The 26,236-nt window shown below is 44.8% G+C and overlaps 1 protein-coding gene across 1 annotated transcript in view; it reads right to left on the bottom strand.

Annotated features, from left to right (window-relative positions):
• Positions 1-25,593, bottom strand: part of SASH1 (SAM and SH3 domain containing 1) — a 305,726-nt gene extending 280,133 nt beyond the window's left edge. The window contains exon 1 of the mRNA XM_084777496.1: positions 25,432-25,593. Coding sequence (XP_084633622.1) covers positions 25,432-25,545 — 114 coding nt within the window. The 5' untranslated portion in view covers positions 25,546-25,593. The remainder of the gene's footprint in view (positions 1-25,431) is intronic.
• Positions 25,594-26,236: the final 643 nt, after the last annotated feature.

Here is a 26,236-nt window from a genome sequence, read left to right as displayed (position 1 = left end):
TCATTTGGGTTTGAAAGGGGCATGTTGCCAAGCTAATAATAATGTAGGGACCAGAAGGAAAGAGTATACAAGTCCTCCCCTCCCCCTTTTCTTTTCTTTTCTTCTTCTTCCTCCTCCTCCTCCATCACCTTCTCCTCCTCCTCCTCCTCCTCCTCCTCCTCCTCCTCCTCCTTTTCTTTTTTAGGTAAGCACACTCGCCATAGTCAGGTAAGAAGTGGAAGAGGTTGCCAGGGCAGCAAAGACTTCCAGCTGCCTAGATTCCAACCCTCTTTTGCCTCCCACCATCTGTGTGAACTGGGGGAGTCAGGGGCAGAACTCCTTCCAAATTCCTGCCGGATTGGGTCTGTTTTCTGTCCAGATAAGAGTGCTGGGCAGGATCAGGAAGCTGCTTTTTAACGTGCCAGTACCAAGGCTCTGCCTGCCATGCCCGGGTGCAGAAGACAGAACCCTTCTGCCAGCAGACAGCAGATACTCGCCCTCTCAGACGCCCTTGCATGGTCGTATTGGCAAAGAATGAGAAATTTAAGGGGAATCTCCTACTAACAGTAAGCCTATAGTTGGTGTGACTACAGGAAAAAAAAATAAGTTTTATATTTTCCACATTGGAACTTGCCAGAGCCATCCCCTGAAATTATTCGCTTGGGCGGGGGCGGGGAGGGGAGGGACTTTCTGGGACCATCTGTGATCACGTGCTAACTAGCCGCCTCCGCTGGTTCCTTTCTCCTCATCTTCCTTCCCCGGTTGCTTGGCAGCTGAGTTTGTTTTTCATCTTAATCACGGCATATAGTTTCAAGCAGATGTTCTCAAAAGTGCTTGACTTTTAAGCAGAGTGTTTGCGGTGGCCTCTTGACAGAGTCGCTGCGCTCAGCCTGGAATCTGCCTTGCAAATCAGAGCCCTGGGGGTGCTGCGGGGTGGCCAGGGAACAGAGGTCTTCAGAGCAGTGAGTGCTCAGGACCTTTGTTGGCTTTCTTGGGGCGGGCTGATCTTAGAGCTGCCCTGCAGGCATCTTAGCATGCTGGGCAGACCTAGCTGTTTCCTGAGTGAAACAGCCTCAACGCAGACGCAGATCCAAGGGCTGGCAGCCAGTGTGTTCCATAGACCTGCCTTTGGACCCTCCAGCGCATTTTGCCTGTCTGATCTTGGACAGACAAGATCTTATCATCGGCTATTGTGTAAGGATGAAAAATGATAAAATGGTAAAACTGTTTGCTTCGGGAAGTGACCCTGACTTTTTGAGGAATATGCGGTAAGCCCCTAACACTTGCCAAGTGACAGTATTGTGCCTGCCTAGACTTTACTTATTTATTGCATGTGCCATGGGAGTTGGGTCTTATTCCACCACGTGGGTTCTGGGGGGCTGGAACTCAGGGTCAGGTCATCAGGCTTAGGGGCTAGTGTCTTTACCCACTGAGCCATCTCCCACATCCTATGTCTAGGTTTCAATATCCTATGCCCTGGTTATTTACTATCACTTTAAGGACAAGGCTCAGACAGGTTAAGTAACACAGCCCAAGCGGTACAACAGCCTAACCGTGGAGTTCCTGTACAGAGCTGAGGGTACCTCTGATAAATGCTTTCCAACACAGGCCATCATTTACTTGTCTGTGAGATTCCTTTACCACCACGAGGGAAACCATGGCTATTGTCTTCATGAGAGAGAGACCAGTTAGAACACAGGGAACAGAGCTAGATCTTGGAGGGACTGTGCCATGGAGAGAGGATGGCTTCTGAGCTTGGTTGGCTTCAGAGCTGACTCTGGGGCTGACCTCTTGACCTGTTTTCCCTGTACACTGGGCCCCTATCTCCACAGTCCAGAGCTGAAATGGCCCAACGTGGTCACCTAATAGGAACCTCCCAAGACAGTAGTGAGCTTCCTGGAAGCCACGTGACACACTAGTGAGCTTCCTGGAAGCCACGTGTCCTGACTGCAGCCCGTTGTTGTTCTGTTTTTGTTCCTAGTGTTACAATAACAACATCACTTGACATTATGAGTAATCCAATACACTTCGCTGGCCTCTTCCCTCTCTAGCCACAAGCCTTACAATAATAATCATTACCAAAATGAATACATACTAAAAGTCTAATCGGCACAAGCAGAAGGACAAGTAAACAAGAAGCCTGGGCTTCCCCCCCCCAAAAAAAAACAACAAAGCGGTAGGAAGAAGAAGATCAAAAGTGGTAAAAGAAGATGTGGGGAATTAAGACCTCAAATTTCTCCATGTCATTCGCATTCAGGAAAGTTACTGCCCACAACTACGTGTTAGCATTAATTACTGGTTGAAGACCTGTTTTTAAAAATAGGTGTTTTCTTGTTAGCTTAACCTATTAGACGCTGCACCAACGTTTTAATGTGATGGAAAAGCCAGGTTTTACATTTGAACTTAAAATATGGAGATACAATGGTAGTGACCCAACATTTATCACCAGTAACAAGATGCCCATTAAAATGTCACGTTCTGCCTGGCTTAGTGGCAAGTGCTGATAATCCAGCTCCCAGAGGCTGAAGTTAGAGACTTGCCTGTATCAGACTCTGTCCCCCTCCTGCCTCAGAATGTAGCTTTCTGTGATGCCCCCACCCGGCTGTCACTGAGAATGTAGTTACGAAATGCTTTTAGTCTGTTACAATTCCTTCATGAGCAACTGTAAGGGCAGACCATGTTCCAAAGAGTCTGTGTGTGTCTTCATGAAGACTGTCCTGTCTGGAGCACTAACCCAAAATATGGGAAGGAGAACCCTCCACGTTGGGTAGTTCTTTCTTTCTTTCTTTCTTTCTTTCTTTCTTTCTTTCTTTCTTTCTTTCTTCCTTGGAAGTGGGGAGTTGAACCTAGTGCTTCCTGCATGCCAGGCAAACACTCTGCCAGCAGTGAGCTAGACTCCTGGCCTTGCTGTTCGCCTTTACTGAATCAAGTTGCAAAAACCCGTTTATCTCAATTCAAAACAGAGATTTACCAACCTCTTTTCCAGAACCTCTGACTCGGTGTGTGTGCTGTCTACCCACAGTAACATAACTATTAAGTGATGAGTTTCAAGACCCAAGTCCACGTTGCTTCTGTTCCAGAGGCCCCCCAAAAGTAACCAGTGTCTGCTAAACTTACCTACAACTTCATCTTATATGTTATCATGGGTATCATGTATGTAGAGACATGCAAGTGCGCTGTATGAAAATGGTGCCCCACTCCTTTTAACTTCACAGTTGAAAGGCTTGCACTACCAGTTTCTAACAATTACCAAACAAAAACATCAGAAGCAGTTTGGCCCAGAGTCACAAGCCATGTGTACCCCCTGTCAGAGAGAACGCTAGCCAGAATATATTGCGGTCGGTGCAGAGTGACAGAGCTGTCACAAAGGTAATCACGTAAAAAACAGAACCTGCCACTGTCAACTTTTCGAATTTCTGGGAGGGGGGAGTTCCCCCCCTTTTCCTCACTGGCTAGTGACACGCACACTTCCTTCTATTCATCATCTTCATCTCTCTCCCCTTGGGATCAGGCCATCTCAACAATCAAAACAGTGCCATAAAAAGACTAGGAAACATTAGGTTTTCGAAAATAATGGCTTACAACCTGAGTAAATCAAAAGAGCCAGGGGCGGGGGGGTGGCGGAAATAAACTAGAAAGTTAAGATGCCAGCTGGAGGTTCTTTATAGCCGGGCCCCGACAGTGGCTTTCAAGTTTTAGTGTTGCAGATGAGAGCGAACCTCCAAGAGCAACCCGAAGTCGGAAACACATACATAGACAAACGGAAATGGCAAGGTTCTGGGACTAAACACGACTTCAAGTGTGATTCCTGTCTCACGACTGGCCAGTTGGTTGATTATAAGGGGGCAGTTGAGCAGTGCTTAAAACATACATGGGCGAACATCACCTCAGCATGTACACACACACACCACACACACACACACACACACACACACTTACCCTCCCCCTACCACCTTTGGCTAGGGAATTCCAGGATTCTGTAGCAATTATATCCCAATTGAATCACTGGGTTGCAAGAATGGAAATGGCCTTCGCTCTTGAAAATTCAATTCCGCTATTAATATTTTTGTGGCAACTGTAGTTATCCTCTAAAAGCCCCCCCCCCAAAAAAGTCTCATCCTTGATTCCTGGACAGAGCATTAAAAATTAACTGTGGATTTATACGTGGGCCCTTTTGTGGAAAGGGTTCCTGGCTCTCAAGAAACTCCAGAGGGGAATCTGAGACCCCCTTCAGGGGTTAAGACTCAGCTGTTCTCTTGTGTCTTTAAAAGACCTTAGTTCCAAGGACATCTCTGGCTCAGCGTGTGTAGGGTTTTATGAGAGCTGGAAGGGAAGGTGTGAGCAGGGGGAAAAAGCACAAAAGACAGTGGACTCTCTTCAGAGGCATCTCTATGCTCCTTTCAGGGGCCTCTGTGTCCGCTGCGAGGTCCCCATCGGGACACTACATGCCACAGGCTGTTAAGCCTGGTATAAATATTTGGAGTGTCAAGCTTTGTACCCCTAACTTCTACAAATTGCTGGTCATGGCCAAGTTAACATCGCCCACTCCCCCCATCTGGAAGATGATTCCTGCCTCTGGGAGGGGAAACCAGAGAGAGGAAAGGAGAGGGTGATGGGGGGGCTGAGTATGATAAAAACAGATTATATTCACATGTACGCACATGTCATAATAGAACCCATTATTATGTATAAATGATACATACATTAAAAAGCAAGGAAAATACCGCAAAGCATACTGAAATATAAAACCTTTCCTTAATATTAATTTGCCTAGGGCCAGCCAGAAGGCACGTGCTGCCAAGCCTGACCACTTGAGTCCAATCCCCAGGACCCGCAGGGTGGAAGGGCAAAACCAGTTCCAGCAAGTTGTCCTCTGCGGTCCACACATGGGCTGCGGCATACTGCACACCCCACCCCCACAAAATAAACAAATGTAAAAAATAATTTGCTGGATACAGAATGTAATAACATATAAGCAGTGTTTTTTTTTTAACATTTCATATAAAATAATTAGTAGTATTTTTATCATGGAATATGGTTTTATGAAGTGAAAGAATTTTGGCTTTTTCCTCCTCATGTGCTAGGTGATGAAAGCACTAACAGCTTCATTTCAGTCAGCCGAACTGTGGTGCTGCAATACATAGGGGAAACTTCTTTTACTTCCAAATAAAAAATGGAGTTTGTCCAAGAACAACAACAACAACAACAACAACAACAACAACAACAACAACAACAAGATAGCTCTTGCCTCTTAAGAATGTGAGAGGGCTAGAGAGATAGCTCAGTCTTTGGGAGCGAGCTGCACTGTGGCCCACAAGTACCTGCAACTCCAGCTCCAGAGAACCCAATGCCGTCTGGCCTCTGAGGCATCTACACACATGTGGGGCACACGAACTCCTGCAGGCACATATGCATACGTACAAAATGAATAAATGAGTAATTTTTTTTTTAATTTGAGGATAAAATGAGAAAACAAGGAGGTACATGCTCAAAGCACAGTTTCCCTCTCTGAAATTCTGGGTGTCACATATTAGAATATTCTGACTTTGAGGTTGCATAGATATAAAGCTGTCCTCTGTGTGTGTGTGTATGTATGTGTGTGCATGTATGTATATGTATGTGTGTATGTGTATGTATGTATGTATGTATGTATGTATGTATGTGTCTATCTGTCTGTCTACATTTAAACCTTTCTATTTCTTTAATTTCTGGTCATCACACAAAGGGGTTTCACATGGTTTCTTCATACAACTGTATCATGAGCCTTGTTCTCAGTTGCTTCGTGCTCCCCTCTTCTACTTTCTGCCCCCAAGCAGGCTGGTCTCCATTTCTGCTTCCCTTTTTCATGTAAGCCGTTACCTCTCTTTCCGGACTCCTTAAGATCTCTTCCTTCTCTCTCTCTCCATCCCTTTCCTAGTTTCATTACCTATCCTGCCACACACGTAAACTCACAGACCTACTTTAAAATAATGTACCATTTAATGTTAGCGTCATCTATAATCAAATATCTACATGTTCTTATAGTAAAACTATATAGAGATGCACATGCTTCGCATGAATCATTATGGTTTTGTTATCCAAAGGGATGTGTCGATACTACAGAGAGATTACATCAATAAGGTCAAGTTTTGTATCCAAAATGTTGCTTTGAAGTTGTCTTGAAGTTTCTGGATTGGAAATAAAAAGCAATTACAGATCCGTCTTTTCTCCATGACTTGTCAATATTGAGTCAGCAAATCCTGCTTGTCCCTACATCACCCTCCCATGGCACCAGGGCTACCTTGCTTTCTGGTTGGGCCAGCCACCTCAGGACAGCTCTCACCTCCAAGTCCATTTTGTGCTCTGCTCCACCCGGTGGCCCCTCTCTTCTTGAGGCAAGGGAGAGCTTCTTTCTTCTCCACTTTGTCCTAAACTCCCAATTCCTTGGCACAGCCCCACTAGTTCAGAGCCCGTGTGCCACCCAGGATGCCCTCTGGGCGATTAAAACTACAAAACTACTTCTAGTGATGTGGTTGGTTCATTGGTTAGAGGAACATTCTTCCCTAGGCATGAGAGGGGACATTCCTTGGCCCCATTCAGGTGTGTCTGAGAGCTCCTGCCCAGTAGCTGACAGTGACGCAGCAAAGCCACTTGAGGACAACACTTCTAGCTCCCCTTCCCCACCACAGACTGCCCCAGAGAAAGAATGTGGGCTGCGGCATCAGTGCGACAGCTGAGCATGACACTTTCAGGAGTGTGGTGACGATCACAACAGATGGCAGCTGTCACCAGCCACTTGCATTACACTCTACCACCACAGAAATCTCCAGGAGAATACTGGCATGGTGACAAAAGCAGGGGACAGCACGTCTAGAGTTCTCCCATATGCTGTAACCCCAGGCTAGTCACTTGGAAATTTCTGAGGCCTTATGCAATCTAGGTAATCTAGGTCTGTGACTAGGAGTGTGTGAAATAACTTACAGATATATTCCAGTAAATATGCACTGAGGACCTTTCCAGAGTTTTCTTTCAGCCATTCAGGGGACCTCTGAGGAGTGGGGCCATCCATGTTCATTCTTTGCATTTGTGCTCCAGCAAGGCATCAGGCCCACAGAACATGGCAACTAAACCATTGAATGATGAATGAATGAATGAATGAATGAATGAATGGAGTGTGCAATTGTTTCTGCACTTGGTGACACAGCTTCAGTTCCTCCTCATTCCCATGTCTACAGTTGGTTGTGATTTCACCAAGGTGATGGTGCTCGAATCCCAGCAGCGTCAGGTTCCGATGCCATCCATTTTCCGCCCTGTGGGGATAATAGGTAACTGCCAGTGTGGTTGTCCTATCCTCAGTAACACTTTCTATTTGAATGGATCTTGTAACTCTCTGTCTCTGTCTCTGTCTCTGTCTCTGTCTGTCTCTCTCTGTCTCTGTCTCTGTCTCTGTCTCTGTCTCTGTCTCTCTCTCTCTCTCTCTCTCTCTCTCTCTCTCTCTCTCGTAGCTAAGGCTGGCCTCCAAATTCATAAGCAGCCAAGGCTGTCTTTGAACTCGTGATTCCCCTGCCTCCTGAGTGCTCTGGTCACTTGTGTGCACTGCCATTCTGGGGATGGAAGCCAGGCTCTGTTCGTTCTAGGCAAGCACTCTAGCAGCTAAGTATGTCTCCAGCAAGAAAATTTAATCTAATAGTCCCTGGAGTTCAGGCAGATTATCATGACCAAACGAACTCTGTAAGGTCTTTGCAGACCCCCAATCGCAAAGGCTTCGTTCACGTGCATTTTGGAAGTGAAGATGGGTTGCATTTAAAAGCCTGTTCAACAGCTATCTTGAACTAGTTCCCTACTGCCCTGCGACAGAAGGAGACCAAGGGCCCTCCTACTTGTTAATGTGGAAAGCAATGATGTTGATTGTGAAACATTCCCACATTTCAGTTCCTTTATCCGCAAGATGTGCAGAAGGTACAAGCTTGGCCAGTGTGACAAATCGAGGTTCTGCCTTCCGTCCTGTTCACACATAATGTGTGTAAGTAGGTGTGCATGCTGTGACACATGTGTGGAGGTCAAGGACAACTTACTTTCATTCCTTCTTTCCTTCCTTCCTTCCTTCCTTCCCTCCTTCTTTCCTGTTCACACATAATGTGTGTAAGTAGGTGTGCATGCTGTGACACATCTGTGGAGGTCAAGGACAACTTACTTTCATTCCTTCCTTCCTTCCTTCCTTCCTTCCTTCCTTCCTTCCTTCCTTCTTTCCTGTTCACACATAATGTGTGTAAGAAGGTGTGCATGCTACATGAGTATTGTCATATAGGGTTTTCTTCTGTGTGTACATACGTATGGGGTGTGCTTGCACATGCATATGGGTGTTTGCTTTTCACCATACATGTTGAGACATAGCCTTCCACTAGAATCCAGAGCCCCTGGATTGGGCTGGTCTAGGAAGCCAGCTTGTTCTGGTGATTGACCTCCTATCGCATCTGTTTGGTTTCCGGCATCCCTACCTTGTGCGGGGCATGATTGGCACTCCCTGCCCTCTACCCTGAATTCCCTAGACCAGGCCTGGGCCTTCCCTTCTCCCTGAGGCCCTTCGCTATATGATCCAGACATTTTGGCTCCCCTTCTCTCTCCTCTCTGTGTCTCTGTCTCTGTCTCTGTCTCTGTCTCTGTCTCTGTCTCTGTCTCTGTCTCTCTCTCTCTCTCTCTCTCTCTCTCTCTCTCTCTCTCTCTCCCTCTCTCCTCTCTGTATTTCTCCTTTCTGTGAGCGCCCTCCTTCTTTCTCTCCTCCTCCCTCCCCCTTCATGGTAGACAAGAGCTGCTTCCAATAAACTTGCATTTATTTATTATGACTTCGCCTTGCAATTAGCTCACCCTGCCATTTCAATCACTCTCCGCTAGACTTCTGGGACCACGCCCACTCAGGCTTATGTGGGTGCTTGGGGATCCCAACTTTACTGCGCGTGCTTGTCTAGCAAGCACTTTGGCCCACTGAATCATTTCCCTGGCTCTTACATAGTAGTTTTGCAGTGATCTTCACCTTCCTTTATGTCCTATACTTATTTTTTGCTATTTCTGAAGGAAACGTGTGTGTGTGTGTGTGTGTGTGTGTGTGTGTATGTGCAAGATGGAAGCAAGTAGTCACAGTGTCTTATTAACATTTCAGTCACAGGAGAAGACTTTGGCTGTGAGCTGAAGGCATATTAAGGAACAGCTTCCAGATAAATGCACCTTGTGAGCTCATCTCGAATCATCTGACATTTGATTTGCAGCGAATCAAAATTCAGGTGATGTATATTTCGGCACTAGTTTCTATTAGTATTAATGGGGAACACGCATGTGTATCAACACACACGCATTAGCGAGGCAGACTCCCTGAAGGGTTTCTGCTTCGGGGTGAAGGCAGCTGTCATTTGCACATTCGTTACAGTGGAAATAGAGCTGCGCCTGCTAAAAAGTGTTCCATGCCTCGAGCTCAGCTGGAAAAGACTTTTTCTCCCTTAAACACAGCAAGTAGAAAGTCTTACAAAAACATTCACATCTTATTGTTACTATCAATAATTCACTATTTAGGATTAACTTTTGTTTATTAGCTGTGTTCAGTCAGTTTCTATGTAGTACGGAAAAAAGCACCTGATAGCCCTTTTAAATTTAATTAAATTAATGTTGTTATTGTTTTTTGTGACACTGGGGATTGGACCTTGGGGCTCATGTTCTCATGCGTGATGACTGAGTGCTCTGCCATTGAGCTATAGTCCTGTTTGTAAAACATTATTATTATTATTATTATTATTATTATTATTATTATTATTGTTATTGTTATTATTATTAATATGGTTACTATTTGAAGACAGGTTCCCATGTAGCCTAGGCTGAGCTTATACCCTCTATGTAGCTCAGGGGTAGAATGTTAGCCTAGTATGTGCAAGGCTCTGGATTCCATTTCTTGTAGCAAACAACAAACAAACAAACAAACAAACCAAAACCAAACCAAACCAAACCAAACCCAAAACGCGCTGTAGAAGCATGAAGAAACCATGCTTGGTAGTGACTGATGTAGTGAGGTAGTTCAAAAATAAAGTACTAAATGGCTCCAGGAAAGACATTTTCTCCAGCCCACAAAGCAAGAAACAGCTAAAATTACTCCTAATTTACTTTTTTCCTTTTTTTATGAAAGGAAGTTCAAATCAAATGTAAGGCAATAAGGATGTCACAAGCTATTAGCATTATATCATCAACGATGATTTCCATGGCCAAGAATAGATTCAATGCTTCAACATATCTAAACCCAATAGAGGTGTGTCATTTACAAACACAGCAGTCCAGACCTCTCAGGGTTGGTTCTACTATGTTGTCTGCCCTGGCCTACCCTCTCCCTCCCCACCTGACCCTTACCATCCAGCAGGCTTTTCCCTGAATCGTGGCTGTTGCCAGTTCTGCTCCAGATGTCAACCCCACAGGACCAACAGAGGCAGGACGACTGAGTCCTTGGTTTCCTTTTTGTCAGTAGGGAAGTGTTTTGGAAAGCCCTCTGCTGTTGTATTGGCTAGCAGCTGTGGTTTGAACATGGTCCCCTAACCAAAATCCTGAGTTAATCGTTTTGCAAGGATGGAAACTTACTCTGACCATGTTCTTTTACCGTTGAATCCTGGTGGCTTTTTAAGCACAGGCAACACACACACACACACACACACACACACACACACACATACACACACACACACTCAATGTTCCAGGTTTCTCTCTTCTGCCATGTGATGCTCTGTGCTGTCTTGCAGCTCCTCCATCAACAATGCCATAATAAGATGGGTCCTCTAAGGTTAGGTCTGTATTTCATAGGTGGAGTGGTTGCCTACCATGCCTCATCTCTTTGGCTTGATTCCCAGCATTACGGATGTGCACTTTGATTCTTATACCTCCAAAACTGGGAGGCAAAATAAACCCATTTCCTACATAAAGCAGCCTGCCTTAGGTTTAGTTACAGCAATGGCAATGTTGCGTTATCTTTCTGTTCTAAACATCAGCAAGTTGAAATCTATGAGTGGTCTAGATAATCAACTTTGCTGGGCTGATCCATGAGCGCCAGATAAGTCATTGTCTCTGAACTCTTAATTTCCCAGAGGAGGCTGGATACCACAAAGAAGGTGGGGTAGAGAGAAGGCTTGCTTGTCAGTTGGGTGTGTGCCACATTGGTGACGGTGTGAGCACACTCTTGTGACCCATAAATGTCTACTTAAACGCAGCCATGGCTACTTGAGGATTCACTGCACACGCAAGAGAGTACCAGGGTTTCCGGCAAAGTGAATTCAATATTGTTGGGCCACAGATTGCACATGAAGTCTGGAGCTCGGAAACAGCCTGAGCTACAGCTAAAGCTACAGTTTCTGGGTCAAACAGGTTTTGACAAACCCTGAACAGTGAGTGAGCTTACTCTGATCCCAAACCTTCACCTCTGATTGACAGATGTTTTAAGTGTAACAAATAGAAGCCTACTTAGAAAATGAAACAGTAATACGTTTTAGAGTTCTGAGTATTGTATAACTGAAAACCAGGGAGAGTGCTGAGAGTTGGCTCAGGGGTTAAGGGCACTGGATGTTCTTGCAGATAGCCTGGATTCAGTTCCCAGCACCCACACGGTGACTCACAAGCATCTGTAACTCCAGTCCTAAGGGACCAGAAGTCCTCTTTTGGCCTCTATGGACACCAGGCATACATGTACTACATACACACACAATTAGTCAAACACTTATAAAATAGGCTAACTTAAAAAAAGTCAAGAGGAAATTATCTTTGCTTCCTAGATATGCACAACCCAATAGGGTTCCTCTGTGCATAGATGGTTCTGTACTCTGTCCGTGCTCTCTCCCATCCAACCTCCTCTCAGAGCCCTCTTTCACACGAGGATGGAACTAATAACTGCTAAAGTTCTGCTATTTCACAAATACACTTGACTCTGTGGCATGAGAAGTCTGAGAATCTGAGGGAAAGGAGAATTCAAATTGATTGTTTCTGGGGAAGAGGTCTTTTTTTCCTTCTTTTCCTCTTCTTCCTCCACCTCCTCCTTCATCATCATCATTATCATCATCAGTGGGGTCTGTGTGTGAGTGATTGTGTTATAGTGCACACATGGCTACCAGAGAACAATTTTGTGTAATTGATTCTCTCCATCCCCTTTGTATGGGTTCAAGGGGTTGAATTCAGTCCATCAGGCTTGCTTGGCAAGTGTCTTTGCCTACTGAGCCCTCACTAGCTCTGGCGCAGAGATTTAGAACTCAGGGAGGATGTTATGAAAACAAACCAAAACAAACTAAAAACCCAAAAACCCAAAAAACCAAACCAAACGAAAACCCAAACCCAAACCCAAACCCAAACCCAAACCCAAACCCCAAACCAAAACCAAAACAAAAAAATCCCTTCTCTACTCACAGTGGCCACATCTCAGGTGAGGCAGTGGTTCTCAACCTGCCTAATGCTGTGACCCTTTAGTAGTTCCTCACGTCATAAAACGATTTCATTGTTATTTCATAGCTGTAATTTTGCTGCTGCTATGACTCATAATGTAAAAATCTGATATACAGGATATCTGATATGGAACTCTTGTGGGTGTCACGATCCACAGATTGAGAACCTTTAGAGACATGTACCAGTGGGTCCCAGATTGACCAGGGCAGAGATGAGATGCTTCCATCAGCACAGGGATTCTACTGGAACTTTCAGAAGTGCTGCCCTATTGAGAAATGGTGGGGCCAGAATTGTGGCAGTAAGGGGTGGCCTTCAGGAGGATCTGGTTTGACCAGTTGCAGTCTAGTTGGTCAGGTCTGGCTTGTTCTTCTGTTTTGGAGCAGGGGCCCAGACAAAGTTGTCTGGGTGGTCAGACTTTGAGTAAATAAACATCTCTAGCCATCTCTGCTTAGAGAGAGAGAGAGAGAGAGAGAGAGAGAGAGAGAGAGAGAGAGAGAGAGAGAGAGAGAGAGAGAGATATCTCCAGTTTCTAACACCAAAGAGACAGGGCAAGGGTGAGAGAGACAGCTGGACCCTAAATACACTGAACTAGAAAAGTAGATATGCATTTACTTTAAATTTGTATTGATTGGTTTCTCAACTTATGGCAGCTCATATTAGTCTTATGCTAGTAACAAACAAACATACATTATCCCAAAACTCTAAAGTCACACTGGATGAAATCTAGTACAGTAGCAGTGAACGGAAGTCTGAAAATTTTTAGGCTTTAGGGTGAAACTCAGTGGTAAAGCTTTTGGCTAGAATAGGTGACATCTGGGGTGCCACTCTCAGCATTGCTAATAAATAAATAATTAAATAAGCAAATAAAGAAACAAATCTGTAAGCATAGTTCACAAAACCTGAAGTTTGAGGAACAGTTATGTAAGATGAGAGAGGTGCTTCTGTGAAGAGCCAAATTATCTCTGGGGGGCTCTGAGCTCAGTGCTAAAACCCTACAATGTTTTAGAGCAAGCACCATGGAAAGGTGTCAATTTCATGTTACTACATTAAAGTCAACACTTAATATAAAATTTTGTTTTTACACTAACATAATTGGATATATATTATTGTATATATTTTAGTAGAAGGGGCCCACAAATGTGCAAGTGTCTAGGGTTTGTGGAAGCCATAAATTCCTATTACTCAGTGTCTTGGAGGGAACCTTGAGGTCGTGGAAGCTCTGCAGATGGCAGAGCTTGCTCAGTATCACCACTAGGGGGCAGAGTGGGGGCAGATGTGTTTGAGCAGACCAGTCCAAGTGAGTACAGTACAGAAACAGCAGCATTCTCAATATGTGCTTAAGCTATGAAAGACACGAACTCAGCTGTGGGTAAGAAAACTGGGGGCCTAGGGCACAAGTTGAGGCAGGTAGGACTAGTTCCTGCTCAGAGAATCACTACCTGCTTTTAGGATTAGTAAGGGAGGTGTCAGGGTTGCACATACAGGGGGACAGAGGAGAGGCAGTACACAGAAGCCCTGGGGATTTAAGGCAGCTACTGTTAAGAAGGCATATGAGTATATGTAAGCCTAAAGCCATAGCATGGAGCTCTACGGACAATAATCTATGTGGTCGCAAGCAAGCTGCTTATGATTAATGAGGCACAGCAATGAGAAACAGAGACAGACAGACTTCTCTCTCTCTCTCTCTCTCTCTCTCTCTCTCTCTCTCTCTCTCTCTCTCTCTCTCTCTCTCTCTCTCTCTCTCTCCAGAATGTGACTTGGAAATGATGTCATATATTCCATTTGGGGAAAAGCAGCTTATGAAACAATTCCCCAGTCCTTCTTGCAGGCAAAGGCTGATGGGAAACAGACAGTAAGGGCAAATTGAAGTAGAGGTCAACATCTCTTCCCCTGACTGCAAAGGCAGAGTGCCCGTGCTGTCGTGTGCTGGAAGAGGGTGCTTCCACCCAGGCTCCATGTCTGGACCCTGTCCCATGAGATCCCACGTTTGCTTTCCTGTTACCAAGAGAGGCCACCGACATTGAAAAATGACCCCATTATAACTTGTGATAAAAGCGGCCGCTACTTAGAGGATCAACCAATAAACACCCAAAGAAGATAAATGGCTACACGAAGATGACTGATGCAAGTTGGAAATTAGGGACACCTGCTGTGAAGAGAGCAGAAGAAAGCACACAGAACAGCGACTCTCCTAGCCCGGGCTCAGGGGTGTCCATTGATTTGGGTCACCTGACTGGTCATCTTGGGAAAAAGTCAAGAACTTATAATACACATGGAAACAAATTGAAAATGGTGGTGCACCATGAACGTGCCAGTCATTGTTATGACAAAACCATCTGAAATGGAAAAATCAGAGTAATTTTATGTAATACTTTCACTTGAGCTACAAGTTTCAGAGCTTTTAGTCAGAGCTATTTTCTGTGGTCTTAATATTTACCATAGTGATGCATAGACTCAGTGTAAAGACTGTTTTTTAAAAACCCTCAGCTTTTAGGGGTACTCAGGGTTACCGTTTAGGGGTTTAAGCAAATCCTGCAGATATTTCTCTCTTGTGCAACTTGGTCTATTTTATATTATTGATTGTAGCTGTTTCTGCAGTTGCGTCCAGCACATATTCCACAAATTGTTTCCTTCTCAATCTCAAGGGTTTCAGCCAACCACATTGAAATGGCCTGGAAAGAGTGTTAGCCCACAGTTTCCATGACATCAGAGTCTTGCCAAGTGGGCCTAGGGCTTGGTGGTGGTGGTAATCATTGGCCACCTCAGTGTCCCTGACGTGTCTGATTAGCCACAAATATATAATGTGGTTGAGCCTTGGAGGGGGCTATGGTGGGGAGCTAGCAAGACAGGTCGGACATTCACTGTAATTTTCCTGGCAGCTGTCACTGCTCAACAAAATCCAAACTGAGGCCTTCAGCTGCCAGCAGCTTTGACTAGTGACTGTTCATGGTCCCCGAGTAGAGGGCAGAGCAGCTAAGAGGGAGTCAGGTTGAATGAGAGTCTCTGTGCTGGAAAGAAGGAGAGTGGATAGATTTTAAAAAAAAATAGGCTTTAAAGAAATTAATGAAGAGCCTAGTGGTGAACGGAAGAGATCAAAACATGCGCTGCTAGAGAGGAAATGGAGACCGCACGCGCAATAGTTAGCCCATTTTCACTCCGCGAAAACCTCGCTCTCACATTCTGCAGCAGCTGCTACTGTTTGGATTATGAATAGCAATAAGCCATATGGCATGGCAGAAATGAATCACACATATTTTCACATGGACAAATATTATTATTCCCAAACATAAACACGTCCATATAAGTGTTTTTTTTTCCTCCTGGGAGGAATACAGTTCCTGATCTCAGTTATGAGAAGATGACTCCGTACATGTAAAAATCACCTGCCAAAGTTATTACTGTTAAAAAAAAAAAACAAACAAACCAAAAATGCTCTCCCTGTGCTTTTCTGATTTGTCACCAGTCACACTCGGGGTGATGGAGGAGATGTAGCAAGGAAGGGAAGCAGAAGTGGAAAGCGTGTCTGTGGCAGGGGTTCCACACTGTCCCTAGCTCTGCCCTTGGCTGCCTGCACCCAGGAGCTCTCATAATGAAGCAGCATGTTTGCCAGGGGATGGTTACACTGGACACCCAGCAGCCGAGGATGGAAAAGCTTCATGGGGCTGCTTAGACAGGTCTACATGGGGCTGCTTAGACAGGTCTACATGGGGCTGCTTAGACAGGTCTACATGGGGGCTTCTAAGCATGGGTACTTAGACATGTCTTCACACGGTCTAAGCATGCGGCACTTAGACATATCTACACGAGGACTTCTTTGGTTGGTTTTGGTGTTTTGTTTTGCTTTTGTTTTTGTTTTTTTGAGTCAGAGTCTCTTTCGATAGTTTAGGTTGTTCTGGAACTCTAGATGTAGTTCAGGCTGGCTTTGAACTCATGATCATCCTCCTGCATCCATCTTCTAAGAGATGGGATTACAAATATGATTTGTAATTTCCTGGGATCCCCCTCTGTACTCAACTAACATCTTTAGCTTGTTCTGATTTGATTTCAAAGGGTTCAAGGACAGTGTCTATAGAAGACAACACAGATTTCATCGTGAGTGTGTGCAGTTGCAACAGTGTGCGTGTGCATGTGTGCACATGTGTCTGCATCCATAGGGAAGCCAGAGGACCACCTTGGCTGTTGTCTTTCAGTTGTCAAACACCTTAGTTTTTTAGGTAGGCTCTCTCCTTGGCTTGAGACCCACTGAGGAGGCTAGGCTGGCTAGTCAGTGAAATGCAGTTTTTGCTTAGCATTGGGATTCTAAGCACATACTGTCATGCTCGGCTGTTTTTGCCTGGCTTGTGCTTAGGCCTTCATGCCTGCAAAGGAAGCATTTTACCAACTGAGCTAGCATTCCAATCTTGCATTTCTCATTTCTCCTTCTTTCTCCTCCTACATGGCTGTGTACATGTGACATGTGTGCATGTATATTTGCATGTGTGTGGGATGTATACACGTATATTTGTACACATATGAGCATACTTGGAGATCTGAGGCTGATGTGAGGAGTCTTCCTTTGATCCCTTTCCCCTTCATTGATCTAGGCAGGGTCTCCCAGTCGAACCAAGAGCTCACTAATACTGCTATTTAAGCAAACTGGCTTGCTTCTGGGATCCCCTGTTTCTGCCTTCTGAGCACTGGAATACACAACATGTCTATAACATATGCTGTCACGATACTGAGCTCTTATGTAGGCTCTGGGGACTGGAACTCTGGTCTTCACACTTGCATGACAAACACCTAACCCAGGTCCATTTCCCATTTTTAAACTAGGGCTTATTAATTGTTGTCATTTCTGTTTTCCTCCTATTTCCTTTCCTAGAAATTCTTGTTGTTAGAGTCAGAGTCTTGCTGTGTAGCGGCAGTCTGGCTTCAAACCTGCGATCCTCCTGCCTCAATCTTTCAACTGCTGGGCTCACAGGCATGTACCAGCACCAACCACACTTGGCTCAGAAATTCTGATCGAGTTTCTCATCCTGGGACTCTGCAGTTTGAGGCGCCAGCTGTTCTGTCACTGTACAGAACGTCCTTGTCTCTCTCCCTGCTGATCCTTAGTTAAGGCCTGCTTCTTTCATCTGTGCCAAGCCTCCCAGACTCCAGGGCATCCCCTAGTCTCCCAGGGAGGACTTGGGTGAAACAGATTAAGAAGTAATGCAGACGAAGGGCTCAGCCACAGTTCCTGGCTGTGTTTATGGCATGCAGGCCCTGCAGTCACCACAGTTCAGCTCCACTAATGTGTAGGGCTACAGCGATGCCTTACTTACTGAGAAAGACACGGGGAAATATAGCCATGTTACCTGCCCTACATGTAAACAGTTTTGGGTCTAGGCCGGTGGCTCTGAGTGTTCACACGCTGCATAAGCAGGGCAAGCATTACCTGGCAATGTGGCACTGATGTGTATTTTGCAGCCCGCATAGACCACTGAATCAGAAACGTGGGGATTGGTGGTTAGTGGTGGGTCTGGCAATTGGATTTTAATCAGCTGTTAGAGGATTGAGCTGCAAGTTCGCTTTGAGAGTCCTGATGTGATCAGTTGGTCTCGTCCTTATGAGCCAATTTGTTTCTATTTGCCTATATTTCTCTTATACTTCAGTTTCTAAAACTAAAGCATAAATTCTACATATCATTGCAGTCATTAATATAAGGCTTGTAAGGATCCAATTAGACAATACTTATGAAAACCCTATGCCTGCTATACGTACTAGTTATCATTATTAATCTTGTGCTTGCATATGTGAATGCCTACTTGTGTGTGCTCATGTATGTGTGCAGCTATGCGTGGAGGTGAGAGGAGTTCCTCAGGGATTGGTCCGCACCTGGCACCTTGTTTGAAACGGTGTCCCATTTTGTTGTCAGCCTGACTGGCCTGGGACTTTCTTGGGATTCTCCAGTCTTACATTTCAATACAGAGGCTCCTAGATTACAGATGGTTGTTTCTTGGGATCTAACCTTGAGTCTTCACACTTGTGTGGTAAGCATTTTACCCTTGGAACCATCTCCCTAAGCCCCATTTTAGTTATTGGCAATCTGTCACCATTAATACTAATATACCAGTGATACTCAAAGCCAAATAAACATTTTACATATGATCATTCTCTACTGCCAACTCACAGAGTCAAACACCGCTGCAGTATTATTGGCTTTTGGCTATAACTCATACATTTTCACAGCAGATGGAAATATAGAACTTATATTGAAAAATGATTGTGGAAATGCTAGGACCAGGGCATCCTCACCACTGGACAGGAAGTGATCTTGTTATATCAGTCAAAGGCTCCAAAGTCTTGGGAAGAAGAAAGGGAGGCTCCTCAAAAGGAAAAGCAGCATCCACAAGGGTATAAATGCTCAAGGAAGACCAGGGTAGAGGGAGGGAGAGAGAAGAGAGTCGAGAGAAAAGCAATACAAACATTAAAACAAAAACCCGAGCCACAGAAACTCCATCTTCCATTATCAGCGCAAGGCTGGGTTGAAAATTACTATACAAAAGTAGAAAGGCCAGCATATGTGAGTTCTGTGTTAAAAGTCACTCAGTGAAAAACCTGTGACTTCCATTAAAGTTGCTACTGAAGTAGAGCCAAGAGACTGCCCTCTGTGTTATTAGAGCATTACCAATCACCCTGCCCTGGCACACGCGTGGGTTTCTTGCAAGGACTTCAGCAGGTGTCTTCTGAACAGCAGCCAGAATCACACTGGACAGGAACACAGCAGAGGTCACATCAATAATGCTATGCAGGATGATGGCGGCCTCCTCCTGCTGGCCCCGGGAGCTGGCAGAGATCACACTGCCACTCCGAGCTTCCAGCCAAAAGCAATGTCACTTTAACATATTCAAGGCACAGACCAACTGAATCAACAGCACAAGGCAGAGATCCAAAGAGATAAAGCAAGGCTGGGAGATGGAAGGGGAGAAGAATAAAAAAAATACACACATATTCTGTATTGGGAAATTTTAGATTAGAAAATGGGGACATTTCTAATACAAACGCTTGAACCACAACTGTCACATTCCCAAAGGCCACTCTTTTGGTAAACAAATGATAGTTAAGGGAAAGAAGGAATCATGGAGCATGTTCTTTGTTGGCATCATTAAGTAGTGAATGCAGTAATATAAGGGAAAGTGCCAGCAAGGTCACAGGTGAGAAACATTACTGTTCCGGGTGCTCGCCCCCCAAGACTTCTGCTTCCAATTTATTCTTTTTTTTTTATGCTCCTTTTATTCTTGATTAATAAGCATTTTCCAACAAGTGCTATCTGTCTTCCTCCATTTCCAAAATCTTTCCAAAGTTTGGATTCAAAAAACAGCTATAGTACCCTCCAAAGAAGAATCAAGGACTTACACAACAAGCTAGGTGTAGCTAACCAGTGTCATCTCAGAAGTTGGGGCTGAGGCTGGGGGATTGTTGTGAATTTCAGAATGATCAGGACAATAGAGTGAGAACCTGCCTCAGACATACCCTAAAAAACCCAAACCAGGCACTAAAGTGGAAGCTCAGCCTGTAGAGTGCTCACCTAGCCTGTAGGAACGAACATGTCTGTAATCCCAACATTTAGGAGAGGGGAGGCAGGCAGATCAGAAATTTAAGGTCATCCCGAGGTTCATACAAGTTCAAGACCATTCTGGGATACATGAGCCTCTGTCTCAAAACCACCACCACCACCACCACCACCACCACCACCACCACCACCATGATCATTACAACCACCACCATCACCACCACTACTGCAGCAGCAAGCAACAACAACAACAATAATAATAATAATAGCCAAACCTTGTCTGGTAAGATGGTCCAGTAGATCAGTGTTGCTAAGGAGAACCTCAGTTCAATTTCAGAGCCCCACACTGGGGAAGGACATGATCAACTCCTTTAACCTCCACATATGAACCTTGGCACATGTACACACACACACACACACACACACACACACACACACACACACACACGTAATAATAATAATTTACTAGTAATAACAATAAATCCAAAACCAATCAACCAACCAAAAATCCATGGCAAAGCTTAGTCCCAATTCCAGTACAGTTCTTGACCTGTCAGCAGTTTCCTTTTCCACAAACTAGGAGATTGCCTAGATCAGGGGTCACAGCCCCAACAGTGCTCACACATGGCAGCAAAGAGGAACATGCTTACCTCATCTCTAGAAGGAAGCTATCCTCAGCCCAGACTGTCTTCTAATTCTCCCTCCCTCCTTCCCTTCTTTCCTTCCTTCCTTCCTCCCTCCCTTCCTTCCTTCCTTCCTTTAGATAGTGTCATTTGTAGCCCAGGCTTGCCTCAAACTTACCATGTAACTGAGGCTAGCCTTGACTGTCAGTACTGGGACTGGTTACAGGGATATGCCAGTATAGGTGGCTCTTATCGTGTGATTGTTTGCAAGGAATTTCTTTCTCTGGATTGTTACTTGAAGTCTTCTGGATTTCATGTGTGGCTAAAACTGTTTACAAAACAATGACTATAGAAACATACATCCCAGCATGTGGAGGCAGAGGCCGGCCTGGTCTACATAGTGAGTTCCAGGACAACGAAACAAAAACAGAAATCCACCCCCACCCCTGCCCCCCACCCACCGACAAAACACAGTACAAGTCAGATGGAACACTCCTGTGGTCCTTTGCAGTTTTTGTCTTTTATGATTCAAGATATCCAACTTGTCACAGCGCTGTCTTGCAAGCACACAACCCCTGGAGTCTCTTCCTTTGGAGACCCAAATGATAACTTCCTTCCTCTTTCCAATCATCAAGGAAGAACTGTGTGTACGCCTTTTCCTGTAGCTAAGAGCTGGCCCCTGTTAGCACAGCTAAGTAGAATACCTATGAGAAAATCACTTGTGCAGAACTGAAGTTTCTGCTTAGGACTAACTACCAGAGAGCAGAGAGCTCAGCATGGATGAACTGGAAGAGAGAGAATCTAGCTATAGGCTGAGACAGGGCAGGAGATGGAAGAACCATGTTCTTCGTCCACTAGGGAAAGACTAAGAAGCAAGAACCAGAAAAATGGACCACAGAATCTTCAGACTAGCTGGAAAGGAAGAGAGTTTTGAGGGAGAAAATTTCAGGTGGCAGGAAATGTCACCTATAAGATAAATTATGGCTATAGTCTAAGGGTGCTGATTCATGGAGAATTTTCTAGGAAGGTCTTTGGTTAGCTCAAGGATCAGTGAAGGAAGTTGTAAAAATATATGCTGGCCTTTAGGCGTGGATGTAAGGAGAAGAAGGCTTCTATCTTAAATACTGCTAGAGGGTTACATAGCCAAGATATGCATATTTTGCTAACTGATGTATGTGCATCCTACAGGATTCCACCAGTCAACTTGTGTTTTGTATTTCTTAGAAGTAAGCTCCAGACCAGGATAGGTTCGGTAACACGAGCTTCCAGGCTATCTACCTTGGCAGACTGACTTCATTTAAACACTGTTCCCTTGATGCCATTCTATTGTCTGGACAACTCTCACGGCTCCCATTTCCTACAAAGTCAAAACTCCCTCCTTGGCCATCAGGCATGTCTAAGGTCGGTTCAGCTTTATCTTTTCCCATTCCCTCACACCCATTTCCTGTCTGATCGCACAGCAGTGTCCTGTGATCAGGAACATTTATATAAATGCCATCCCTGCACTCCTGGGTCTCTCCCCCATCCCTAACACAACTTATCCCTTATTCTCTGCCAATTTGTTTTTCTTGCAGCCTTCTGTGATTCTTGTAGGTCCCACTGACTCCTTTGACATCAGTGTCACTATTCTATTTAAGTTTTATAGAGTCCCTTCTGCCACTCAATTATATGAGTTGGCTCCCTAATTGTTTCGTGCATGTATATCTCCTCTCTCAATTATATTTTGACCTTCAAAAATCCCTCTTCTTTTGTGTTCTCTGTGGAAAAAGCAGATTCAAACCAGTGGTAGAAATGGAAGGGTTTCAGGGTTGAGTAAAGAAAGATGGTCACACAGTACTATGTAAGCAGTTACTATTTTCCAAAACACATGTGCAAGGATGTCACACCCACTCTGCTACATGCTCATTGCTGGTCGTGCTTGCTGAGGCTGCTGCTACTTATGAGCTATTGAACTACTACTGTAAACTTATGTGCAGGGAGGAGATCTGGTCTACCAGCTGTCCTTGGGGACTTGAAGTTGTACTTGGAGACAAGCACTTGGGTTTGAACACTCAGGAACCACTATTATCTTTTTGGAAATGATCATTTTCTAGTCATGTCTAGCATGGAGCTGATTTTTTTCTAAGTTACAGAAATATTCTTCAGAGGTAAGGGCGTACAAAATCTAGGCTAAGAAACAAAAAAAAAAAGGGGTCCCAGCATTAAGGGTGGCTGAAACTAACAAAACTGTGATGAATGGCAGAGAAAACTGCAAAGTAGGGTCTGGTGGCCAACATTCTGTATGAACTGGCCAGCTCTGTGGCAGAGGCTTCTGTTGCTCCCTCCCCAACCTGCTTTCCAACAGAGAGTGTCAAACCTCTTATTAAAATTTTGTGCCTCACCATCTATCTATATGGTGAAGATAACAACCTGCTGACCACAAGAGAGGTGGGGTGCATTAATTATAGTAGAAAGACACTGGGAGAATACAGCAGGCTGTTCCAAATCCCTTTCTGTGGCTCATGAGGAGCCATTGGTTTATAATGGATTTCAGTCCTTCATGCCCTGGGCAGATTCTGTGCCCAGGAGTTTGGGTTGGCAAGTGCTCCAACCATTGTCTGGCCTGGAGGAGCATCTGCCAGCTGCCTGGAGCTCTATGGGCTGCTGTTGTGGCTCTTTCCCAGGGGAGTCACCACTTATCCTCTGAGGACCTGGTATCAAACTGTAGTGGCAGAGGTGGATCCAGGGGCAGAAGCAAGTTTGTGGAAGAAAGAATCTTCAAAATGGTACTTCTTATATCAAGAGAACAACAGGCTGGTCTGTTCTGCATGATAGAGATTTCCTTCATAATTTGCATAGTTCAAATTATGCAAGCTTTTTGGAGAGTGGGGTCTTGGTGTTGGGTGGGAAGGACCAGTACAAGGCTCTTGGTCCTTTGTGCATTCCCTGAATTTGAGCATGGGTCAGGATTATAAACTGTCGGAAGACTCAGATCTCAACAAAGCCTGTTACTGTTTCAAATCCCATCTCCTTTCCAGATGCAAGAGAAAATCCTTGCTAGTTTTTATAGTCTGTAAAGATGAACTTAATAAAAGTGACAACGTGAAAAACAAATCAATGGATTATAAGGACACAGACATGGATTCCAGGTGTGCTGGCTAAACAATGGCAGATGATTGTATTGTGTTAGGATGTGGTGGCAGTTTCTGTTTACTCAGACATACAAACAATGAGATTATGAAACGATCAGGAAAGTGGATGGAAACAGAGTAGACTTAGTGAGGAAATCTAGGCTTAGGAAGTCGAACGCCTTGTGTCCTCTCTCTATCGTGACCTTAGCTTTTACGTTTTCATAGATGTGTATCTATATGGTAATGAGTGTGGGAAGAATTCAGGAGACTAGAAAGGGGTCCATGTGTGGGAAAGAGAGACTTTAAAAGAGAAAGGCAGTGGGGCAGGAGAACACACACATAGTGGCGAGGAGAGGACTGGGGCCAGAATGGCACATGCAGGAGGAGGGAAAGGAAACTGGGAGCAAGCAGGGTGGATGAGTGGGAACTGCATTGTGAAAATGCCATAAGGAACACAGTACATTGTATACAGATAAGCAAATCTGTTTTTCGAAATTTGAATGCTGATTTAAAAGTTGTGTCTCTTACCCTAGAAACTGAGATGAGAAGAGAAGATGAAAATCTATGCTGTGAGACAGAGGGATAAAATGACTAAAGACTGGCCAGTGCAGACAGGGTGTGATCTGGGGGTCTTTTAATTTACACCCTTAGGAAGTAAGTTTTCTATGTTCCTCCAAAAGTATTAGACAATCTGGCTTCCCAGATTAGGTGCAGCATTAAAATATAAGACACTAGAGACAGTGAAGAGCATTTAATGAGCATGGTGAGGCTACATCTGAAATCAATGTTTTACATTGCTCTGGGAGTCAACTTCCTGTCACGAAAGAAGGTAGCCCAGGCCATTTTGATAGACAGGTCACCTTGTTGACACCAACAGATAATGCATTATGCCAATCTAAGTGTCGTTTACGTTAGCCCTTCCCCCCCCCTGCCCCCCCCCCCCCCCCCCCGCTTCCTTTGAAGTCTGAATTCATACTATGAAGGCAAAGGGAAGATGAAATCTATCCTATGAGGCAGTGAGTTAAAACGGCGAAAGAAGCCTGGCCAGTATGGGCAGGGTGTGATGTGGGATTCTGTAGCTCACTGTAAGTTGCTTGGGTGGGAGGACCTAAGTGTGTTCAACGGTCAAACGGGATGACCAGCAGAGCCCCTGAGGTCTAGACATCCTGTGAGCTCTGCCAGCTCCCCTGAACCAAACACACAGCTCTTTAGTAACAGGAAGGGTGAAGGGCATGTCTGAATTTGCCCAACACAAAATCATGAAAGTTAGTCTCAGATATTAGTATGCACCTTTATCATACTCCTCTGTCATACACGGGTACATCTGTATCTACACACCTCCACACATGTGTAGAGATAAAATGGTTTAAAGACACTCCCTTCCCCTACAAAACCACAATCTGACAGTCCTAAGAACACCTTATTTGGAACACAAGACCCCAGCTCCTCTCCAGTGAGCCTGTCCATCAGCAAGTCTCCTGGCTGCCGAGGTCACACTATCTTGCATGCCAGCAGGCTGTTGAGTCTGGTTCATCAATAACATTAGGGGGAAAAAAATCTACACCAAACATTTCATTCAAAGCCATTTATCACTAACAGCATTTGGTATCTAGAAGGCATGTTTCACTTAAAACTAATGAGCAAGACCACAATCTTTTGATTATAAATTCCCCTTTCATCTTCACTTTATAAGAAGCCACAAGGAAAATGCCCAGCAGGATGTCCTTGATATTAAATATTTCTTCCCACTCACCATTAGCTTGCTCCAAAACTCAGCTTCCCTTGCAAACGGTTCCATCTTGGAGGGGTAAAATTCTCCTTCTGCTTTGTCAAGTTTGTCCCTTGGATGGCTCAAGTAAGTGAGCATAGGAGAGGAAACATTTCAGCCGGGCTACTTTCATAATATTGACGGCTGCGTTCTCTCATAGCTGGCAGTCTTGGGAGAAATGGAATTTACATATGTTGGGGTGAGATGGGCGTGGGCTTTCCCACAGTTATGATTCAAAATGGAGATATGTCACAGTCAAGGAAATAATAATACAAGTCCAGAGAGAAAAGTATGCCTCTGCTCACTGCCAATCATGACATGACAGCTCATAGCGCCATGTGCAAAGGGGCCCCGCCTCAGTCCCCATGCCAAGAATCTTGCAGTGGGTGGTGTAGGTGCCTTCTGGCATTCTGTCCATGGCAGACTCTAATAATTATCCACCTCACAGCTTGCTTTAAGGTGTGTGCAGTATACAAAAAATGTACATCTGGAATGCAAACAAGAGTAAAACATTCAGCATTCTTGTGGGGCGATATTAACCAAAGTTGGCGACCAAAGGATCCGTTCTCTACCCTACTGTGTTAGAACAGCTAAAATACAACGCCAAGCAGTCACCTAGGCAGGGAGGGACTTAGAATAGTCTCATTCCTCCTGACAGAAGATGGGAGATCGTCACAGATAGACACATCCTCCTTGCCACTTGAACCTACGGCTCTAAGGATTGCTAAGATGACACGTGTTTATGGTCTGCTGCGATGGCTCAGCAGGGACAAGAGCTCACTGCCAAGCT

The sequence above is a fragment of the Acomys minous genome (genome assembly GCF_964271855.1).
Source record: "Acomys minous genome assembly, chromosome: 3".
Taxonomy (NCBI): Eukaryota; Metazoa; Chordata; class Mammalia; order Rodentia; family Muridae; genus Acomys; species Acomys minous.
Note: the sequence above shows the minus strand (reverse complement) of the source record. Positions and strands in the feature narration are given on the sequence as shown.